General features: G+C 37.0%; 1 protein-coding gene across 1 annotated transcript; it reads right to left on the bottom strand.

The window, feature by feature from the left end:
• Positions 1-537: 537 nt before the first annotated feature.
• On the bottom strand, positions 538-15,701 carry SHCBP1L (SHC binding and spindle associated 1 like). The gene is made up of 10 exons (XM_015813113.1): positions 15,432-15,701; positions 13,849-13,998; positions 12,695-12,909; positions 11,066-11,152; positions 9,759-9,977; positions 9,305-9,410; positions 8,217-8,373; positions 6,829-7,076; positions 2,438-2,560; positions 538-785 (listed from the first exon to the last, which is right to left on the bottom strand). The coding sequence occupies exons 1-10, from the start codon at positions 15,699-15,701 to the stop codon at positions 552-554; spliced, it is 1,809 nt and encodes a 602-aa protein (XP_015668599.1). The 3' UTR covers positions 538-551.
• Positions 15,702-21,240: the final 5,539 nt, after the last annotated feature.

The raw sequence follows: 21,240 nt of genomic DNA, 5'->3' as shown, positions 1-21,240 counted from the left end.
TCTACAATAGATGCTATCCCAGTCTGCAATATAGACAGAGAAGTCCTTGTCTCAGCTTTACAAACTAGGACTAATTCTAAGGATGCAGTTTCTCCCTTATTTTTAAAATTAATATAATGCTTACGTTTTATGGGGACCGGTAAAATAAAATTTCTATTTGTCTTGGTATCTAATATTGCTAATTATAATGTATTAAAATAAAGTTGATAAGCAGAGTAGATTCAATGATAAATTGGTTTTCACTTTTTCCTAAAGCCAGTCTATCCTAACCTTTGAAAGGTTACGTTCCTAAGTAACAATATATATGAATATGATGGAAAGGTACATATAGAATTCAATTTTTTTGATTTATTAAATAACTGATAAAGGAAGCTATTAGATAAAAAATAATTTTAAATGTATTCATATCACACTTTTCAGCTTTCTTTTTACGTATGAAATTTTTATAAAGCTACTGTTTTAACAGTATTTATTATACAGCAATGTTTTTAATAAGATAAACTTCTCTCTTGTGCTGTGGGACATAGCTGAAACCATGAGAGTCTGCAGCTTCAGTTAAATATGCTGATGCCCTTAATATCTTCCAGTGTATTTGAATTTATCTGAAGGGTCAGTTCCTGCATCAGTTTAGAAACAGAATCTTCTACATCTCCTGCTGCAGCACATTCCATTGTTTCTTCTGCTGTAGTGCCCAGCTGTTCAAAAGGCTTCATAATTGTCACTCCGTAACCATTGTTACTGTAAATATGGTTATTTTTCATCTTTAGTTTAGGAGCAGGGAGGACCTGTTAAGGAATTAACATTTTAATAATTTCAATCTTTTTTCAACTTACCTATTTAAACATGGGCATCATTTTCAAATTTCCCAGTCTCTTTCTCTGTCACTGATATTTGATGCAGAGTACAACTGAGTTCACAAGCTGGGCTTAATTGTGATGGGGGAGGGGCTTTTAGTTTAGCATGTAGTATGAGTCCTGCCAATTGCAAAAAGTAGACCATTGCATATGGTTTAGGACAAGAGTGCCTTAACTCACAGCTCAAGTGTGGCTCTGCAAAACCTATTTACAATCCCAATGCCCTCCCAAGTAGGCAGGATCAATCATTTCACTTTTGTTTTAAATTCTTTGACAAGATGAATAAATTAGTGGACCAGGGAAATGCTGTGGACATAATTTATTTGGACTTCAGTAAGGCATTTGATAAAGTAGACTATAATCTACTACTTGGCAAGATAGACAAATATGGGTTAGACAGCATCACCACCAGATGGATTTGTAACTGATGGGACAACTGCACTCAATGTATAGTCTTTAAGAGAACTGCATTTACATGGAGGGAAGTAGGGTACCCCAAGATTCTGTTTGAGGCCCAGTATTCAATATTTTCATAAACAATTTAGATGAGGGAATAGGAGGACTCATCAAATCTGCAGATGAAACCAAGCTGGGGAGGAGAATAGCCAACACTTTAGAAGATAGATTCAAGATCTAAAAAGATCTTGATAGACTTGAACACTGGGCTCTATCCAACAAAATGCAATTCAGTAGTGAGAAAATAAGATTTTACACCTAGGCAAGAAAAGCCAAATGCACAGGTGTGGGATAGGTGGTATGTGGCTCAACAGCAGTAACTGGGAGGAACCTTAAGAGTCCTAGTGCAGGGCTTTTCAACTGGTGGTACGTGTACAACGGGTTGATCAGCACTGTAAAAAAAAAGTGTAAAAGTGGATGAGGTAAAGCGGCAGCAACGCCGCACAGGTTTGTGGGAAAGTCAGCTGGAGTTGTGCGAGGCATTGCCTGGGTCCTGTGGAGAGCCCAGGATCAACACGCGTAGCTCCAGCTGATTGGGAATAGCAGGCAGCCTCACACAGTCTTCAGGCAGAGATTCAGCTGAAGCTGTGCGAGGCGTTGCCTGGGTCCTGCTGAGAGAGAAGAGAGGATATAAAGGGGGGGAAAGAAGAGAGGATATAAAAGGGGGGAGAGAAGAGAGGATATAAAGGGGGGGAAAGAAGAGAGGATATAAAAGGGGGAGAGAAGAGAAACGTCCAGAAGCTACAGATGCTCCATCATTGGAGGTTATTAGGAAGACATTGGACAGCCATTTGTCTGGAATATTATATGGTCTCCTGCCTGCCTGAGGGGGTTGGACTAGAAGACCTCTAAGGTCCCTTCCAACTCTGTTCTATTTTTTTGTCAACTAGGAGGGTACTAAGGAAGAAAATAGGTACATTAAACAAGCTACCTCACACAAGTCTAAAAATATTGCTTTGTTTTTTACATTAGCAATGTGCCTGAGGCAGAAAGATCAACCATTTGAAAAACCCTCATTATTGAAATTTGTAAATGAAGTTTAGCAAATTAAAAGTTTAAACAAATGGCTGATGTTACTATGTGAACACCAGTTTTTGAGTAACAATCCACTGTCAGCAATGATTTACCTTTATGTTAATTCCACCAAGACTACCCCGTAAAGAGTCACTCGTTCTGAAGTTATTGCAATGGTGAATTTTGCTATTCTCCAAGGTAGCCACACTTCCTGGATATAACTCAACACCAGCTCCCTGGGTATAAAAACAAATTTTAATGTAGCAGTGATGAATAAAAATTCTAGTAGTTCATTGCAAAGGAAAGTGAGATCTGGTTAGTCAGAAGAAAGAAAACAGAGAAAAACTTTTCCTTTAATAAAACCCAAAATAGCCATGAACAAAAACAAAAGGAAATCAAAATAAGGTTTTTCTTCTTAAAAGATGCAGTAGCAAAATGTAACTAAATAAATCATAGACATAAAATGTCCATCTCATGCTCTTTATCTTTCCTTATATATATAATTCACCAAATATCTTTTTGAGAGCTGGCTGAATCATACTGGAATCATCCTATCATAATTACAAGCCACAATGGCTTAAGTTCTCCCAATGCAATATAAAAGAACAACTCCTTTTCTATTACCTTTAATGCCCTTTAAGGTTTAAACCCAGCTGATGAAAATCAGTAGCACTTTCCAATCATGATGGGGTAAACTACATAATCCCTAATGAGTTTTAGGTTGCTTAAAAAGCAAATAAAACCTCCAACACCCCCCCCCCAAGTGTCTTATCTGCTGTCACGTGTGCTGTGATTACAACTACTTTGATTATTGCCCCTACTTTTTTCTCCACAAAAATTAAATACCCCTATGGTCATCTGACCACAGTTGGGGCACTTGGAAACCAGCTCACATTTTTTATTAGTTGTAGCATCCTGCAGTTATAGTGAGGGGAAAAATTATTTGATCCCCTGCTGATTTTGTACATTTGCCCACTGACAGAGAAATGATCGATCTATAATTTTAATGGTAGGTTTATTTTAACAGAGACAGAATAACAACAAAAAAATCCAGAAAAATGCATTTCAAAAAAGTTATAAATTGATTTGCATTTTAATGAGTGAAATAAGTATTTGACCCCCCTCACAAAACATGATTTAGTACTTGGTGGCAAACCCCTTGTTGATAATCACAGAGGTCAGACGTCTCTTGTAGTTGGCCACCAGGTTTGCACACATCTCAAGAGGGATTTTGTCCCACTCCTCTTTGCAGATCCTCTCCAAGTCATTAAGGTTTCGAGGCTGACATTTGTCAGCTCAAACCTTCAGCTCCCCCCCGATTTTTTTAAAATTATTTTCTATTATTACATTTGATTAGTGCTTAATAAACATTGTGTTGTCTGGGTTAATTTGTTTGTTTCATAATACAAGTTACATTTTTAGTCTCTACCCTTTTTTTCCAACCATTGATAAAATAAATTCCATATTTGAAAATATTCTGTATCTCCACAAATTTTCTATGGAATTAAGGTCTGGAGACTGGCTAGGCCACTCCAGGAGCTTAATGTGCTTCTTCTTGAGCCACTCCTTTGTTGCTTTGGCCATGTGTTTTGGGTCATTGCCATGCTGAAATATTCATCCACGACCCATTTTCAATGCCCTGCTGAGGGAAGGAGGTTCTCACCCAAGATTTGACGGTACTCGGCCCCGTCCATCATCCCTTTGATGCAGTGAAGTTGTCTTGTCCCCTTAGCAGAAAAACACCCCCACAGCATAATGTTTCCATCTCCATGTTTGACAGTTCTTGGGGTTATAGGCAGCATTCCTCCTCCTAACACAGTGAATTGAACTGATGCCAAAGAGCTTGATTTTGGTCTCAACTGACCACAACAATTTCACCCAGTTCTCCTCTGAATCATTCAGATGTTCATTGGCAAACTTCAGACATGTGCTTTCTTCAGCAGGGGAACCTTACGGGTGCTACAGGATTTCAGTCTTTCACGATGTTGTGTGTTGCCAATTGTTTTCTTGGTGACTATGGTCCCAGCTGCCTTGAGATCATTGACAAGATACTCCCATGCAATTCTGGCCTGATTCCTCACCATTCTCATGAGCATTGAAACTCCACGAGGTGAGATCTTGCATGGAGCCCCAGACCAAGGGAGATTGACAGATATTTGTTGTTTCTTCCACTTGCGAATAATCACACCAACTGTTGTCACCTTCTCACCAAGCTGCTTGGCGATAGTCTTGTAGGCCATTCCAGCTTTGTGTAGGTCTACAATCTTGTCCCTGACATCCTTGGACAGCTCTTTGCTCTTGGCCATGGTGGAGAGTTTGGAATCTGATTGATTGCTTCTGTGGACAGGTGTCTTTTATACAGGTAACAAACTGAGATTAGGAGCATTCCTTTTAAGAGAGTGCTCCTAATCTCAGCTCAGTACCTGTATAAAAGACACCTGGGAGCCAGAAATCTTGCTGAGTGATAGGAGATTAAATACTGATTTCACTCATTAAAATGCAAATCAATTTATAACTTTTTTGAAATGTGTTTTTCTGGATTTTTTTGTTGTTATTCTGTCTCTCACTGTTAAAATAAATCTACCATTAAAAATATAGACTGATGATTTCTTTGTCAGTGAGCAAATGTACAAAATCAGCAGGGGATCAAATAATTTTTTCCCTCACTGTATATGATATGATTTGGAAAACATGGCCACTGGGGAAGCTGGATTCACTTAACAACCATGAATTTATTTAATGACTGCAATAAAAATTGTTGACTTACCAACTTGACTTACAATTGGAGTGACTTATGATAGACATTTCTGTCTCAATAGTGTTTGTAAGTCAAGGACTACCTATAATCTTTAAATATTTAGACTAAAACTCTTTTCAATTTCCGTACATTCCCTCTTCTTGGAACCACAGTCAATAACAAATCTACCGTAAGGGTTTTCTTGAAGCATCTACCGTTTCTACTGCATCAAGAACCAATTTTATGACTCTCACCTCCCTTAATAGGAGTGGATGAAATATACCGTATTTTTCGCTCTATAAGACGCACTTTTTCTCCCCCAAAAGGTGGGGGAAAATGTCTGTGCGTCTTATGGAGCGAATGCTGCCTGGAGCTGAAGCCTGAGTGCAGGGGAGGAGAGCATATACTGGCACTAGGTGGCGCTCTAACACAACACCATCGAGTATTGCTAGAAAGGAAGTCGCGGAGAGGAGAAGNGGAGTGTTCTTCCCAGGCTCGAAACAGCAAATGGAAGGTGAGTGGAAGGCAGGTTGGGGGAGAAGCCTGGAGGAAGCGAAGGGACAAGGCTGGAACATGTCGGCTGCTGCAGCATATTCTTTCTCTTTCCAAATGTTATTATCCTTATGCTGCATGATTTAAAACTGCTACCTGTAATTTTCTGCTGGGAGATGGGAGACTAAAACATACGAAGAACGGTTGCAGTAAATGGGTATGGCCAGTCAAGAGAAAAGGATTAGGGTTGACATGATAGCAATATTCCAGTATTTGAGGGGCTGCCAGAAAGAGGAGGGGATCAATTTATTTTCCAAAGCCCCAGAAGGCGAGACAAGAAACAATGGGTGGAAACTAATCAAGGAGATATGTGCGTCTTATGGTCAGGTGCGTCTTATAGAGCGAAAAATACGGTAACTGCTAAACATCTTTTTAATAATCATTTCCAAGATAAGAAAATCTTAAAACATGACAAAATGTAATTTCTCTGTGCTGGGGTGTTGGCAAAACTTTTATAGAGGGAGAATTTCCACAATTTGATTTTTTGCCGAAATGCCACAGAGCCATTCTCCAAATTACAGCACAAACTTTACCTTAAATAAATTGACCTATCTTTCTTATAGGCTCTAAATGCTCTGCCCAAAAGTATGAATTCAATCACCCCTCAAATAATTAATTTTACTGCCTATTGTTCAAATCTATTTATTGGCAATATTGTGGCTAAATGACTTGTTTTTAAAAAGGGATAAAAATATGTTGCAGCCTAGAGGAAAAGGAACCCAAAGATACAGAAAAATAAGGGGAAAAAATGCTTAGTTCATAGCCTTTAAAAGCATAAAGGCTATACCTATAGTTTGTGCTGCCATCTAGTGGTGGGTAAAATATTTAATAATTAAGGATAAGTGACAAGCTTATTGCATTAGGAAACTGCAAGGTCATTCAACAATCAACATTTACATTAAACAAAATCTAGAAAAGAAGTACTAGTTAGGACTGCCTTTGGAACCTGTCTTATACCTCATTAGTTTCATGGGTTTTTTTTTTAAAGAATTTGAGAATGGCCAAGATATTTAAAAATTTGGTTGGAAAATAATTGAAATCTCAGGGCTACCAGATTGAGACTGCAAAAACGATGATTACTAAATGGCAGCAAAGGAATGTTTGTGTTGCCTCTTTCCCCCTTCTAATGTGCAGGTACTTATTGCTCAACCTAAGTAAATGTTTTACATTCATGCATATGTGCTGCATCTTGAATGAACAGAAAGAGAAAATTACCTGTGCTCCAGTAATTTCGCTATTTGTAACTGTCAGCGAAGCCCCGACGAGTACACAAATACCAGTTCCTTCACACTTCAATATACAATTCTCCAAAACTGTGTGTCCAGATTCAACTACAATAATTCCATCAATAGTCCCTTGCTGAAGCAATGTAATATTCATGAATTTGACATTTTTAGCCCTAGATACTACAAAACTCTCATTAGCAGGTTCTGAAACTAGCACAATTTCCTCTGGTTTTCCAACTCCTGAAGAAAAAGAGAAAATTATATTAAAAAGCAACTTAGTATTTTACTACCTCCAACAGTGAAAGCATAACTGTAATTCTATTTTACTGTTTTCAGAAATAGATATGTTTTATGGTTTTATAGTTTTTATAAGTAAGCTGCCTAGGGTTGCCTCGAGGCAAGAAATCTAATACATCAAATAGATTGAGATAGATAGATAGAGATAGATAGATAGATAGATAGACAGACAGACAGACAGACAGACAGACTACTGTTTCTAAGTTTTTAAAGTTAACACCCTATTTCATAAATACCAAATATGAAGTATATGGTAGTGCTAAAGTGGTACAGTTAAAAAAATTTAATGCAATCCTATGAGAACATATAGACATATGCAATAGGCAATTCTTTGCCTGATTTAACAGTCCAGGGTGCACATATGTTGATCAAAACCAGCTGCAATAGCCATGATACTTTATGCTCATTTTTTCCAACTTGAAAAAAGAGAAATTCTGCCTATAATTATTACATATTATTAAATATTAACATAAATTAGTATTTTATCCCACTTGTTTAAAAATACATGAACACATAAACACTACACCAAATCTTCTCTTTTTATCTTTTTCCTCAGCAAACAAATTCTCTCAAGTTAGAGCATACTGGTTTTTTCAAAGTATTAAAAATGAAAATGGAGAAGCTTCTTCCAACTTCTCTTTCTTGGCTTCATTTATAAAAAATCATTCCCTTCTACACAAGCAATAGGAAAGAAAATGTTTAAGAGCAGCCAAATGATTAATTTAAATGTTCTCTTTTGGGAAGTTCTAACCTTTGAAAGTATTAGAACATTGCCAGACTCCAAGTGCTGGTATTGGGGAAGTTGAGGTTGAACTTGTAGGATCACAGAATAGTTCCCTCAATGATTTTAGTTATCCAAATGATTTCAATATATTGTGTATATTTGCAATTACTTTATTCATGCATTAAGAAGCTCCGATGGATTAAAATGAGAAATGTTTTCATATTTAAGTAAGTCTCTTAAAAATTTAAAAACCAAGGCAAATTGTTCTATCCAACATTTTCTTTCACCTCAATAAAAAATTGTAACATTCTTTCAATTTGGCAACTTTAAATGCAAAAAAGGAGAAAGTATACTACTGCCTTTAATAATAATATCTTCAGTTAACATGGATAAGTTTGTTGCTTTATATTCTCCAGGGAAAATAAGCACATTATCACCACTATAACAGCTGTCCAAAGCTATGTTTAGGTTCTCAATCTGTTGAACAACTGTATCAGAGGATAATTCTTTAGCCTAGACATATGAAAGAGAAAAAAACGTTTAAAACTGTTAACAAAAGCAAAATAATTTAAATACATACATACATATTCATGCATTCACACACACACACACACATACACACATATACACACACATATTTTCTGTAGATTGACATCTGAGCTATTGTGGCACAGTGGTTAAAATGTAGCACTGCAGGCTAAGTCTGCCCCTAGCCAGAAGTTCAATCCTGATAGGGCTCAAGGTTGACTCAGTCTTCCATCATTCCGAGATTGTTGAGGGCAATATGCTGACTCTGTAAACCGCTTAGAGAGGGCTGTAAAGCTCTAAGAAATGGTATATAAGTGCTATTGTTATTGCTATTTACTCTTTTAGAGTTGCCTTAATATAAAATTTAGAAGTTTAACACAAAATTCAAATAATGTTTCAATGATTCTTAAGTTTCAATTCTGTAAGTATTCCTAGGGAACGAATCCCAAGGTATGTAATGAAACTTAATTTTAAGTAGTTATATTATATATTGAGAGTATTATATTGCAATACAACATAAAAATATTTTCTACAGACTTTTATAAAACATATGCAATTTTTATTTATTAGTAGTTTTAAAATCTAAGTTATTACATTGAACTAGCGTTTGCAAATTTTTGCTAAGACAGTTCTTCCCTGCAAGAACTCTTCTGCTAAGGTTTATGAAATAACTATATAATAGCATTAATCCTGTTGTACAGACTTTTGTATAACTGCACCAAGCACGTAACTATCATCTTTTTATTACGGCACTGAAAAATACATTGAAACAGAGCAAATATCTTCCTAATGACCAGAAAGAATGGTCTTAATGCCAAATTATACCTCTTTGTATAATTATACACATTATACAAAAGGCTTCTGCTAGTCCATGCAGCATTAAGGAACATCTATCATCCCCTTGAAAATTTCTTACCACTTCTGCCATTGCTGTTTTTGCAACAATGTAAGTTACAGTTTTTCCATCATATCTGTGTCCTTTTCTACGCTTCAGTATTCTTGGGGCCAGAGGTCCATGAGCTCTGAAATTTAAAATGAACTCTATCACAATTAACTTCAATTACAACAGTGCCCTCTTATCAACATACTGTATATTGCTAATAATTTCAAATATGAATACACAAATTTGGCTCAGCATTAGTCAGTCTGCATACAATCATAGCTAAAATTATAATACATTGAATCAATCCTCTATCAGCATACATGGGAATCATAAACACTGAATTCAATGGAATTTATTTTTGGGAAAAAAACATGCCAATAGCATTAAAGAATTAGCAAATTTACGACTAAGCCATCATGTAGTAATAAAAACAAAATCATGTTGAGTTTTCAAATAAAAAATTAGATAACACAACAAATAAAATTACCTTAAACGTAAATCTTCCCATATTTTCAACAAGCCACACAGCATTATTAGTTCATAGTATTTTTTCCAACATTCAACAGCTTCTTCTGCTGTGGGCTCCTCTTTGATGTTACTCTGGTATTGAATTAATTCCAAATGCATGCTCTTGTATTTTTCCAAATTTCTTCTAAAGCGATGGGCAATTGGAGCTGGAATAATTCCATTCTGAATATCACACCAACTAAAAAAGAAAAAGACAAATAGAAATTCAACTTTTGAAAATGCATATAATAAAATCCATTTTTAATTTCTATAACTGCAAATAAGGTGATGACTATAGGCTGGAATGCTACAGAGCAAACCCCAGTGTAACCTCAAAGTGTAAGTTTGAACCCCGTGTATAAGAGGAGCACTGAATAATGGCAACTTGAATATGTGAAGAAGAGGTGTTCCAGTAGGTCCTACAGGTTGGGGTAGCAATAGCACTTAGACTTATATACATCTTCACAGTGCTTTACAGCACTAAGCAGTTTACAGAATCAGCATATTGCTCCCAAGAATCAGATCCTCATTTTACTGACCTTGGAAGGATGGAAGGCTGAGTCAACCTTGAGCTGGTCAGAATCGAACTCCTGGCAGTGAACAGTGAGTTAGCCTGCAATACTGCATTCTTACCACTGTGCCATCACGGATGTTTAATGTTGTCCTCTTAGGTTTGGATTATTTGTCAGATATAAATTGATGATTCTGTGTTTATGTATGTATAGGTAGCTTAATAATAATAATAATAATTTAATTTATATACCGCCCTTCTCCCATAGGACTCAGGGCGGTTCACAGCATATTTAAAAACAGATACTATACACAAATACAAAAATACAAAAACACAAAAATATAAACCCCAATAAAAACCGAATTAAAAACCAAATATTGACGGCTGTGTTTCCAATTAAAATTGCTGTTAAAATCATCCCTACCTAAAATCCTCCCTAGGTCAGGCCCGCTTGCTGGAAAAGCCATGTCTTGACTTTGGTATAGTAATATTGTTATATTTTAACCAGATTTATCAGTGTTGGATAATTCTAAGTGTGGTCAGTGACTGAAGTAACAAATAAGCTTAGTAAACAAATAAAAATAAATTGAAGATATGTTCACACAGGCTGCTTTACTATGAAAAAAGTTAATCTTTAATGTGGATGTCAGAGAGTATATATGTTATATTGGTAGGGAAATGTTTTAATATGAAAGCTTCTAGCACTACTCCAAGTATGATTGTTAAAATTCTGGCTTAACACTTTATGTCCTAAGTATTAAGCCTATTCTACTTACATTTTAATTCTCTCTTCCATTAATGCAGCATAGGTCTCACTATTTTCATCATCATCCCAATCTCTCCAAAGGAAGTCATAGAAAAATCTAAGTAAAAACCATAGTGATACTACATTTATATTTAATGTTCTATAAAAAGGGTGCAGGGAGTGAAAAAGTATTACAAAATATAGAAAGTGGCCTTTGTTGCAATATTTTCTGTTTAAACAGAACAGTACCTATACGTTGACCCCTTTCTGTTAACTTATTATTTATGCTATTGTAGATGGTGCATATTACATTGTTCATTTCACTACTGAATCATCATTTTATAACCAGTTTCTTTTTTTTTTTTTTTACAAGCTACTTCAACAAATGTGGATCTCTATATGTACAAAAAAGTTTTGTTTTGGGTATTCTTAAATATTCTTAATAATTATTTTAAATTGGGGAATCAACATACTGTAGTGCAGGGGTCCTCAACCCCCGGTGTGTGGACCAGTACCGGTCTGCAGCATGCCAGCAACCGGTCCACACAAACAAAGAAAGCCCCATCCGCAGGATGCAGGCAGCACACAAAACCACGCCCCCTCTGGTCCGTGGAAAAACCTCTCTCCACGTAACCAGTCCGATGCCCAAACGGTTGGGGACCTCTGCTGTAGTGTACTTTACCTCAGCAGAGTCTTACTGTTTACTGTTAGATGGACACATAGTTTGCAAAATGTCCAAAGCCAAAGAGAGTTCATTAATAGTTCCACTTCAGCTGGAAGGCAAAAACTGAGTGGATTGCTAAAGGGCTCTGTCCTATTCAACTTTATTTTTTATTAACACTTTCAAGAATTTCAGAGGATGCTTATAAAATATACAGATGACATAAAGCTGAAAGAGGCATTAATACTTTAGATCAGAAAGGATTCAAAAAGATCTAAGCAATAGTATTAAATGAACAGGATGGATTTTAATGTAGAGTAAAGAGAATGCCATGGAGAGAGGAGATCCTTAATTTCAAAGCAACGAAGGGGTAAATATTGCTTAAATCCAACAATGAAGCAGGTATATACAGTATACACAGACAATACACACAGACACACAGAGACACCAATTTATATCAGTTTCACAAAAGAATGGGTAAAGCACTATAGCCAATCTTTAAAAAAGCAGTCTTAACCTGGAAGTGATTTCTTGGTGTGATTTACATCTTGGAGCTGATAATAACTGAGAGAAATGTGAAGCTCTCCAATCGGAAAGCAGTACATGTGAAAGGGAACTGGGTGTCCTAGTAAAACAAGTTAAAAATGTAGTTGCTAAACAGGCAAATGTTACCATGGGCTATAATACTAGGATTACAGAATCCAGATCATAAGAAGGAATTGCTCCATGGTACTCTGCCTTACTTAGATTTCATTTGGAATACTGAGTATAATTTTATTTTATTTACGTGCTCCATGGTTACTGAATTCTTCCCCATTTTTAGGAGTTATGAAATAAATGTTCATAATATCTGAATCTTAATAAAATATTTTAGCTTTATAATCAACATATTAATTATAAATACATATTAACATCAAATTAACATCATCTTAATAATGTAAGAAACATATATTAAAAATGTTAAACAAACATTCATAATTAAGTCTGAGAAAAACATACCTCACAATTTCTAAAGTCTTGGCTATATTAAACACTACATTATCCTGTCCCTCAACAGGATATATTTCTAAAAGAGGCACACAATAGTCCATTTCTTCTAATATCTCATCAACTAACTGTTTTGGAATATTTGCAATATTAGAGGAAAAAGGTTCAGCTATAGATACGGAAACATTGAAATTAGCTGAAGGACTGCTGGGCAGTTTACAAGTAACCTAGAATGTAAAACAGAAATAAAACGATTATAAAATAAAGGTGATGTTAAGACTTCTATATTTCCTAATTCTTTTGATTTTTATAATATAGAAACCCAGTTCAGGGCAGTCATATATTTGAAATATATAGTAGTTCTTCTTTCATTATTTTACATCACTGTTAAAGAAATATGAATCTGCCCTGCCCACCTCTCCCATGCATAACTGAAACATAGCACGGATACAGAATTTATTGTGGCCTCTTGTCCTGAGTGAAGACAATTCATGTCTGTGGTACACAAGATCACTGTTACAAAGTTTTCCAGAGGCCACTTTCACAAACAAATCTCATTCACATGTATACATCAATCTTTGGGGTAGGAGGAATGATTTTTCTAAACTGAAGCATAAGGAGCAACCTTTTGAAAGACTGAAGCATAAGGAGATGAGATTATAACTTTTAAATATCCTCGCATACAGCAATTTGCTATTTTAAAAACCTCTATTATTATCAATAAATTAATTTTGATTGCAATATGGGACCCAGAAAAACCTTCATATCCAATCAACTTATCAGAGACAATATTTTTTCTCTGCTGGAAAGAAAAAAAATATATAATGGAAGTACAGCTAGCAGAACAGATGTGAAGCCCCAGAGAACATATACAACTTATAGGTGGAAGGTCTTATGCCTGGAGAAGTTCTACCCATTATACTGGCATACAATAACATTTAAACCATTCTATGCACTTAATTATTTAGGTCATAAAAACTTTTTCAAAGTGCTATAATCAAAATTCACTATGTCAAATCCAGCCAATATCTATGGATTGGATGGCCTCCATTTAAAAATAGACCATCGTGTCTGGTTGGCAGAAGTTATGCAAGACATTGAGAGTCCTTTTGATGATATAGTTTTATTAGAAAGCTTCTAAATAATATTAAAATACATTTAATTACCTCAACAAGCACCCCAATAAAAGGTATGGGAATTTCTTCAGAATTGACAAAAAAAAGTTCTGGGTTGGTTTTCCAAATTCCAAGCCAATTTTCCTTCATCTTCAGTTTTTCTACAAGATACTTACTCACAGCTTCATTGGCATCCTCTGCCTTTTAAATAACAGAAATATATATATATATATATAATGTCCAAAGCAGCACTTTTATTCAATGTTAGATCTGTATTTGTCAGTTGCCTCAAACTGCAAGATGGGCAGAAAATAAAATGTTTAATAACACCATCGGCATCGACAAATTCACCATCAGTCAGTTGCAAAAGACAGCTTATATAAATAGAAGGATGCAAACCCTTCACTAAAATGCTCTTTTCATAATTCTGTCTTTTTATTCTTATGGTTTTCTTACCCCAGAATAGCAATAGCACTTAGATTATATACCACTTCACGGTGCTTTACAGTCCTCTCTAAGCAGTTTACAGAGTCAGCATATTGCCCCCCACAATCTGGGCCCTCATTTTACGGACCAAGGAAGGATGGAAGGCTGAGTCAACCTTGAGCCAGTCAGAATCGAAGTGGAGTGAGCAGTGAGTTAGCCTGCAGTACTGCATTCTAACCACTGTGCCACTACGGCTCTTGAGGTATTGTGTAAGACAGGGGTGTCAAACTGCTGGCCCATGGGCCGGATGCGTCATGCCGAAACCATGCCCACCCCATTGCTGGCAATGAAAAAAAGTCACGATGTCACGACACGTCACTTGACATTGTGAGTTTGACCCCTGGTGTAAGAGCTTAGAGAAGACAGTTGTAATAATGCATTCAGACCTGCCCCAATCAGTGCTATGACAAGTGAATGTTTTTATCATCAGCTGCTGATGCACAGAAACCAATATTTTTGCTTATTAGTCACTGAGTATGGAAAATCAGGACATCAGTGAGTCAGAGCAGATGCACTAACACTAGGATAAAGATTGGTAATAGGAGCAAGTCATTTCATGCTACTCCAGTTTACTGCCACCTGAAGGGTGGGTAATCAGCACTTTAACTTGGTAGTGGAGAAAATCCTGTGGATAAAACATTTTAAACAAGTCCATTTTCTGTTTAGTATTACTGATTCCATATACAAAATATAGTAATGACAGAGGAGGAGTAGAATTGAAGAGGGACTGCATGTCTTTTTGAGAATCAGATTCAAACATGTCCAAAAGGCTTAGGGATACTTTGGTACAGAACACTTTTCAACCACCTTATACTGGTTTCTCTGGTATCTGGAAAAAAACCCTCTGTTTTATCAAAGTGATCCATATTCTGTTAACCATAACACACTGTATATGTTTCAATATTTAGAAGTTTCTCTCGCTCTCTCACGCTCTCACACAGAGATATTCAGAAAAGGAACATTTTCAAAAAACATCCCTTCCGTACGTTCCTCTCTGGAAGAACACGGGTAGATCTAGGCAAGCATAACTTATACATTTCAATGGATCCCTTCGAAGAAGTACAGAAAGCTCCCACTGTCACACGAGGCCGGGGATAGAGGGAAGGGTTCACCGGCACAGGCCGCGCTTTCACCGCTTCCGACCCCACCTTGCAACCCTTCAAGAGGTCGTCGCAATACAGGGCCGCTTTCTCCCGGCCGGTCAGCGCTCCCAGGTAGGAGGGGAATTCCCGCGGCAGCGGCCCAGCTTCCTCCTCCCCGTGGTCTTCCTCCCCGCCGAGACGAAAGAGACGGTGGCTCTTCGCCTTTCGAGGTGGGCTCTCCAATGAGACAGGAGACGTGCCGGCGGCTCCCTTTTCTTCTTCTTCTTCTTTGGGCCCACTTTCCTTCTGTAGCTGCTCCGAAGCGCTCGACGCCATCTCTTCTGCGGCTCGCGCCTTTTTCTGGCGCGCGACCTCCACGAGGACGTCACACCGTTCGCTCGACGGGATCTAATTATTGCAGGGCTATCGCGCTTCGAGCCGCGCAACCAATCAGAGGGTCGGAAGGCGCGTGCCCGTGGTCACACAGGGCCGTTAGCTGTTGTCCTCAAACGCTGACGGGCTCCACCGTCTCCCTCCGCGCTCTATCGAAGCGTAATTCGCTGCCGAATTCCAATTCTAAAAAACAAAGAGTGTATAAAGAAACTGTTGGTGCTTACATAAACAGAGAAATTGAAAAAAAATGGAGCAACTGACCAATATTGCTTCAATTTGGAAAACTTTCAAAGGTCCCAACAACTCCTTTCCGGGAGCTGACTTACATTTTTTATAACTCTTAATTTTTTAAACAAGGAAGATTAAAACGAACAGTAACTTAAAAAGATGAGAAAAAAAGAGGAAAGAAAAAAAAGAGAACAAAGCTAAAAGTGCAGAAAGAAAAGAAAGACAAAAATATAAACTGTCAAATTAATCCGGATCTTTTTTTCAAATCAAACTCTTAATTTTGCCTTCTCGCAAGTTCCATTATTTTCACCATTTACTCTTCCATTATGGGTAATGTCAAATCTTTCCATCATCGCACATATAAAGCGTTGCTGCTGTTACCATGTATGAAAACAATGTTCTATGTGTTTTTTCCCAACTCAATCAGTCCCAAAATAAACATCTCTGGATTCAGTATATTAATCTGTAAAATATTCTAAATTAACAAATGCATTTGAATCCATTTTAAAAACTTTTTTACAAGTCCACTATCCCTTCTCAGTTCCCCTATTCCCGGGCAAACGGTCTTCCAACCACAATGTTCCATGGGCTTTTTGGAGCCTGATATCAACAATGATTTTTTTCTCCTTTGCTGCACATAGTGACTGGTATCCTCCACACACATCTTCCCCCCCTCCCCCCAAACAAGAAAAACCACTGAGAAAAGTCCTACCTCAGAGAGGCAGAAGACTGAGGGTGATGAGGCAATCCAAGAAAATATGCCTAATTTACGGCAAGTTAAAGGAAATGTGTGATCCCACATGATTAAAACTGATCAATAATTAAAAGTAACAACGAAAAGAGCTGGGCGTTTTCACAAGCACATCTTCTCTCTGTTCCCCTTTCCTACAAAAAAGCATTTTCATCCTTGGAATACCCTCCTAATAAATTGATTACAAAAAGAGGGAAGGTTTCTATTGTCCAACAGTCCTTCTGAAAAACAGCTTACATCTTGGGAGACATCTTCACTCTGGTAACTGATAACTAGTAACTGACAGTTTAGCCTGTCAGTTGGATGGATGATGTCATACAGTCATTAGATTTCCCAAGGACATGAGAGGCCTCCTTTGGGATCCTGTTAAAGGTCATCTGCTCCATCTTTTCTATATATGCCATTGCCAGGAAAATATCTCTAGGAAGCTATCAGACAAATCACCAAAGCTGCATATTTCTCATCTTTTTGCACAGTAGGCGTAGCTATTTGGATATAGCTTACCTCTGTATACAGAAGCTCCACTAAGCTAGCTGATTGGGCAAGACTCATTGATGCAGCTCTTGGTCAACTTCCAGTCCACTTCACCTTGTGTTGGCATAGTGTTGATTTTTTCCCCCCCGTCATTCCTCCCTCCAAGCTGCTTAGGTGCAGACACCATTTTCTGCATCCTAAAGTATTGTTAGATGTGCTGAGTTTAAGGACAGAAAGAAAGAGAGAGAGAGAGAGTAAAGAAGTTATCTACCTGGGATTTTAACTTCAGACATCATTTCATATATAGAAATCCAGGCCAGAAAAAAATTCTCTTTCTGCCAAAATAAAATGCTCTATAGCTTAAAGATGATGAACCCCAAATCACACAACCCTCTTTTACCCAGGTTCCAAGTCTTATGAGATCTGGCTATTAAGGCAGCCAAAGCATCAGACTTTTCCTTTGGGAAGAAGTTGCTGTCCTGGACTGGCTTGGTCAGTCTTTTTCCATTCCAGCCAGATAAATGTTGTGTCTCCAAACAGATGCCCCAAGTCTCTGCTTTTAATTTCTTGGCTATAGATTAAGTATGTAATGCTTTTCAGTGACATCCGTACATGGCCAGAAAGATACTAAGCTTAATAATATGAAAATTGCATGATTTTCTGCTTCCTTTTTCCAGTGATGTACTGATTTTCAACAGAAAACTTACTAGCAGAAAACATTGGAAGTTTTGATCCTCCTCTTCTCCTTAATTTGGAGAGACTCTGCTTTTGTCTCTGAAGTCCTAGAAAGAACAACAATTGGCATGAGATCTATTCAAGGCTATGATGCTGCCTCTTAGAACCACACTAGTGAATCATACAGTCCATACAATGAGTTTATAGTTACTTTTGAACCTTACTCTCACCAGTGTCTGATACTTGGAGATATGCTATTTCTGTTCAAAGGAAGTTGAGCTAGGCTTGCATTCCCTCTTCCTTTCAAGATCCCAAGGCAGCTGTCCTATGCATCTCTATCATCAGGACAGCAAGATAGGTGGTTAGTTCCTGAGGTACATTCAGTAATGTATTTTATTTTTTCTTCTTTGGGAGATGTGAAGTGTCAAGTCCCAAAGGTGCATTGCCCTTTTTGCAGAGCTTTGTGCACTGCCTCTTGGATCTTTTTTAGTCACAGATGTTCTTTGGGGATTCTGTCAACAGCCACCTGCTCCACCGTTTTCTGCATCCCAGCACTGCCAGGAAAATGCCTTTAGGAAGATATAAATCAAATTAGAAAAGCTGCAGGTTCCTTGTCTTTTTGCCTAAGAGGCCTAGTTCTGCCCATGTAGACTGCCTCTTAGTTATTAATATTTATTATTTAGTATAAAATGAGAACATGACAAAAGAGAAGTAAACAGAGTAGTAAATCGAAATAATTATATACAAAACGTCTATGGGGGTACAGCAGTGACCTCTTAACTGGATGTCCAATTCAGCTATCCAGCTAATGATTGCCTCTGGCATTGCTTCATGCAGATCTTCTAGGGAACCAGAAAATGCACATCATGGGCAATCTTGCACAATATGTTTAATAGTTTGCATATCAGCACCACTGCTGGTGTTTGAAAAGCAAACAAGTTTATCTTTATACCTGAAATGGAAACTGTCTATTTTAAACAATAGTATGGTTATTTAATTTTTTGGGTAGTGCCTACATCAAAGTTTAAAATAAAAATAAACTTCCTCTGTAATGTTATCAAATGGAAAAATAATAAAGTACCTCTCTTATCTTTAACAAGGTTGCATTTTTCTATATAAGAGAAATGTTCGCAAACTGGAAGCATTTTTAGACTAGTCGCACAAATGACCAATATCAGTACAATCAATATAGGTAGGTTTAAAGCTGGACTATATAAACTTTATGCTACTAATTTTTCCAATATCACAGAAATTCAAGCTTATAGTGATCTTACTCAGCAGTCATAGCCTCATTAAATCTGGAGTATTAGCAGTGGGGAGATAGAAATGGAGGATCATATTTTTGAAAGCTAGTTTCAGTTATTTTTTTAATACCGTGGAGGATAAAGAGCTCCCTCCTTCTCCATCTTTCACCATTGTCTACCAAAAAATTCCAATAGTAGAATGCTTGCTAAATGGGCAAACATCACATTAGCTGATAAAATTATTTTTAAAATTTGGGGCAACCGGGGGTGGTGATGGTGGTGGTTATGGGTGATAGTTTAGAAAACCTCCCTCAATAATTTAATAGTTATTATAACAGAAAGCTCTCATTATAACAGAACTAAACTGGCAATGATATAGTTGACTCAAAACATCTCTGTGAAGTCAGTTTGCTCTCAAGAGAAATTATGGCTATAGAGCAGCATATGTACATACAGTACATACCCTTCATGCTATACCTGCTTAGGGTAAGCAACATTTTATGCAAAATTAAGTAAGAAGAACTGGTATGCTGTTAAAAATCTTATTGTAAAATTCATGGACTCTATATGCATTTAGTAGCATATAAGCAATGATCTGAAAAGAAAGCAAACAAGGAAATGAAGTAATAAGGAAATATGAATATGCCAAGACTGATTGTTAAAGAATTTGGGTGGGGGTGGTCTAAGCTACAGTATATGCCCTTGTCATCTATACCAAGATGTGGTGGTTGGACTCCAGGACCCAATAAAGAGAATTGATTGAAATCCTACTACGGAAATCACTAATAAAGTTGCTAAGTTTCTATCTGCAGCTTGTCCACAAGAGGGTATAAGATGTCCAGATCTTGGAGTGGTTACGTTATTAGATTGTTATTTGCCCTTCTATTTTATGGCAGTTCTATTTTAGTCTATTTCTATTTTATCTTATGTTTTATACAGCTCTCTGTTGCTGTTACCAAGCTGTTTTGGGTTTTTTTGTTTTGTTTTCTTCCCTTGGTCAGTCAAAATTCATCATGGGTCTATTTCGGTTTGTTCTTTAGATATTTTCTATAACATGATTAATGGGCAAGTTTGAACCAGCTGAAACTAAGCCAGGAATTGAAGGCTGGTCATGAAGTGAAAATTGCACACCAGTCAGTAAAATCTATCTAGCTAACCAACAAGCATAAAACCCATTTGCAGAATAAATTTGGTGCTGCAACTTTTTTTTATATAAAAGCGGGATTCTAATCTAATTGTTAACAACTATCTAACTAAGCATATGCGCTATTCTTGTCAACTGTCAAGAATATGCAGAATCACCATGTGTGTGATTATCAAAGAGAGCCAATCATCTTTCAATTCAAAATGGGCAAATGGTGTTGTTTGGCATATGCTGATATTTACAGAAGAATGAGAGGAATGCCTCCGTGGTAGGGCTGCTATTAATGCTCTTCTGGGAAGATTAAACTGTTATGCATCAGTATTACATGAAAATCCCCTGGAACAGGACCACCAGGTCATGCTGTCTCAGAAAAAAGCAGACACAGCAGTGAAAATCCTCTAGATTTGAAATATTGCAAGTTCAAAGGATGTATCCCTGAACTATTCTAAACATTCTAAAACTTTGTATGTGTGTGTGTGTGTGTCTTTGTGTGTGTGTGTGTGTGTCCTGTCTTATCAAAAATCCTAAAGGAACGCAATAGCAAACTACTTCTACAGCATTTCCAAGAAAAACTACATGGATCCAGTCACAAAGGATTAAGGGGAAGGTAAAGGGTTCCCACACTTTATGATGCTTGAAACACACCATTGATATTTCCACTCTAGTCAATTTTGCCTCAAGATATTCATTATCTTTATCTACCATGTAGGACTTGAATTCTCTAAACAGAGATCCATTTCCCATTTCATCACTATTCTGAAAATACATCACAATCACATACCTGAGGAGTGTGGCTCTGAATAGAAATAACTATGTCAACAGTATTTTCTATCATTCTGGGATTTTGTGTATGTACTATAATCTCATGACTTTCAATTCTAAGATATCACAATCCATGCCTTTTCCTGTCAACATGGCTCAGATTGGGTATTATGTCACACCATAAACCACAGGCTAAATGGGATG

The sequence above is a fragment of the Protobothrops mucrosquamatus genome, unplaced genomic scaffold (genome assembly GCF_001527695.2).
Source record: "Protobothrops mucrosquamatus isolate PMUCROS unplaced genomic scaffold, P.Mucros_1.0 scaffold140, whole genome shotgun sequence".
NCBI classification, from domain to species: domain Eukaryota; kingdom Metazoa; phylum Chordata; class Lepidosauria; order Squamata; family Viperidae; genus Protobothrops; species Protobothrops mucrosquamatus.
This window is presented reverse-complemented; position numbering and strand designations above follow the sequence as displayed.

Excerpts from the sequence above, each read along its gene's own strand:
- SHCBP1L (XM_015813113.1), bottom strand. The coding sequence starts at position 15,701 with ATGGCGTCGAGCGCTTCGGAGCAGCTACAGAAGGAAAGTGGGCCCAAA. Across the intron at positions 13,999-15,431 it reads ACCTCTTGAAGGGTTGCAAG|GCAGAGGATGCCAATGAAGC; the intron begins GTGGGGTCGGAA and ends GTTATTTAAAAG. Across the intron at positions 7,077-8,216 it reads AGATATTATTATTAAAGGCA|TTGGAAAACCAGAGGAAATT; the intron begins GTAGTATACTTT and ends TTTCTTCAGGAG.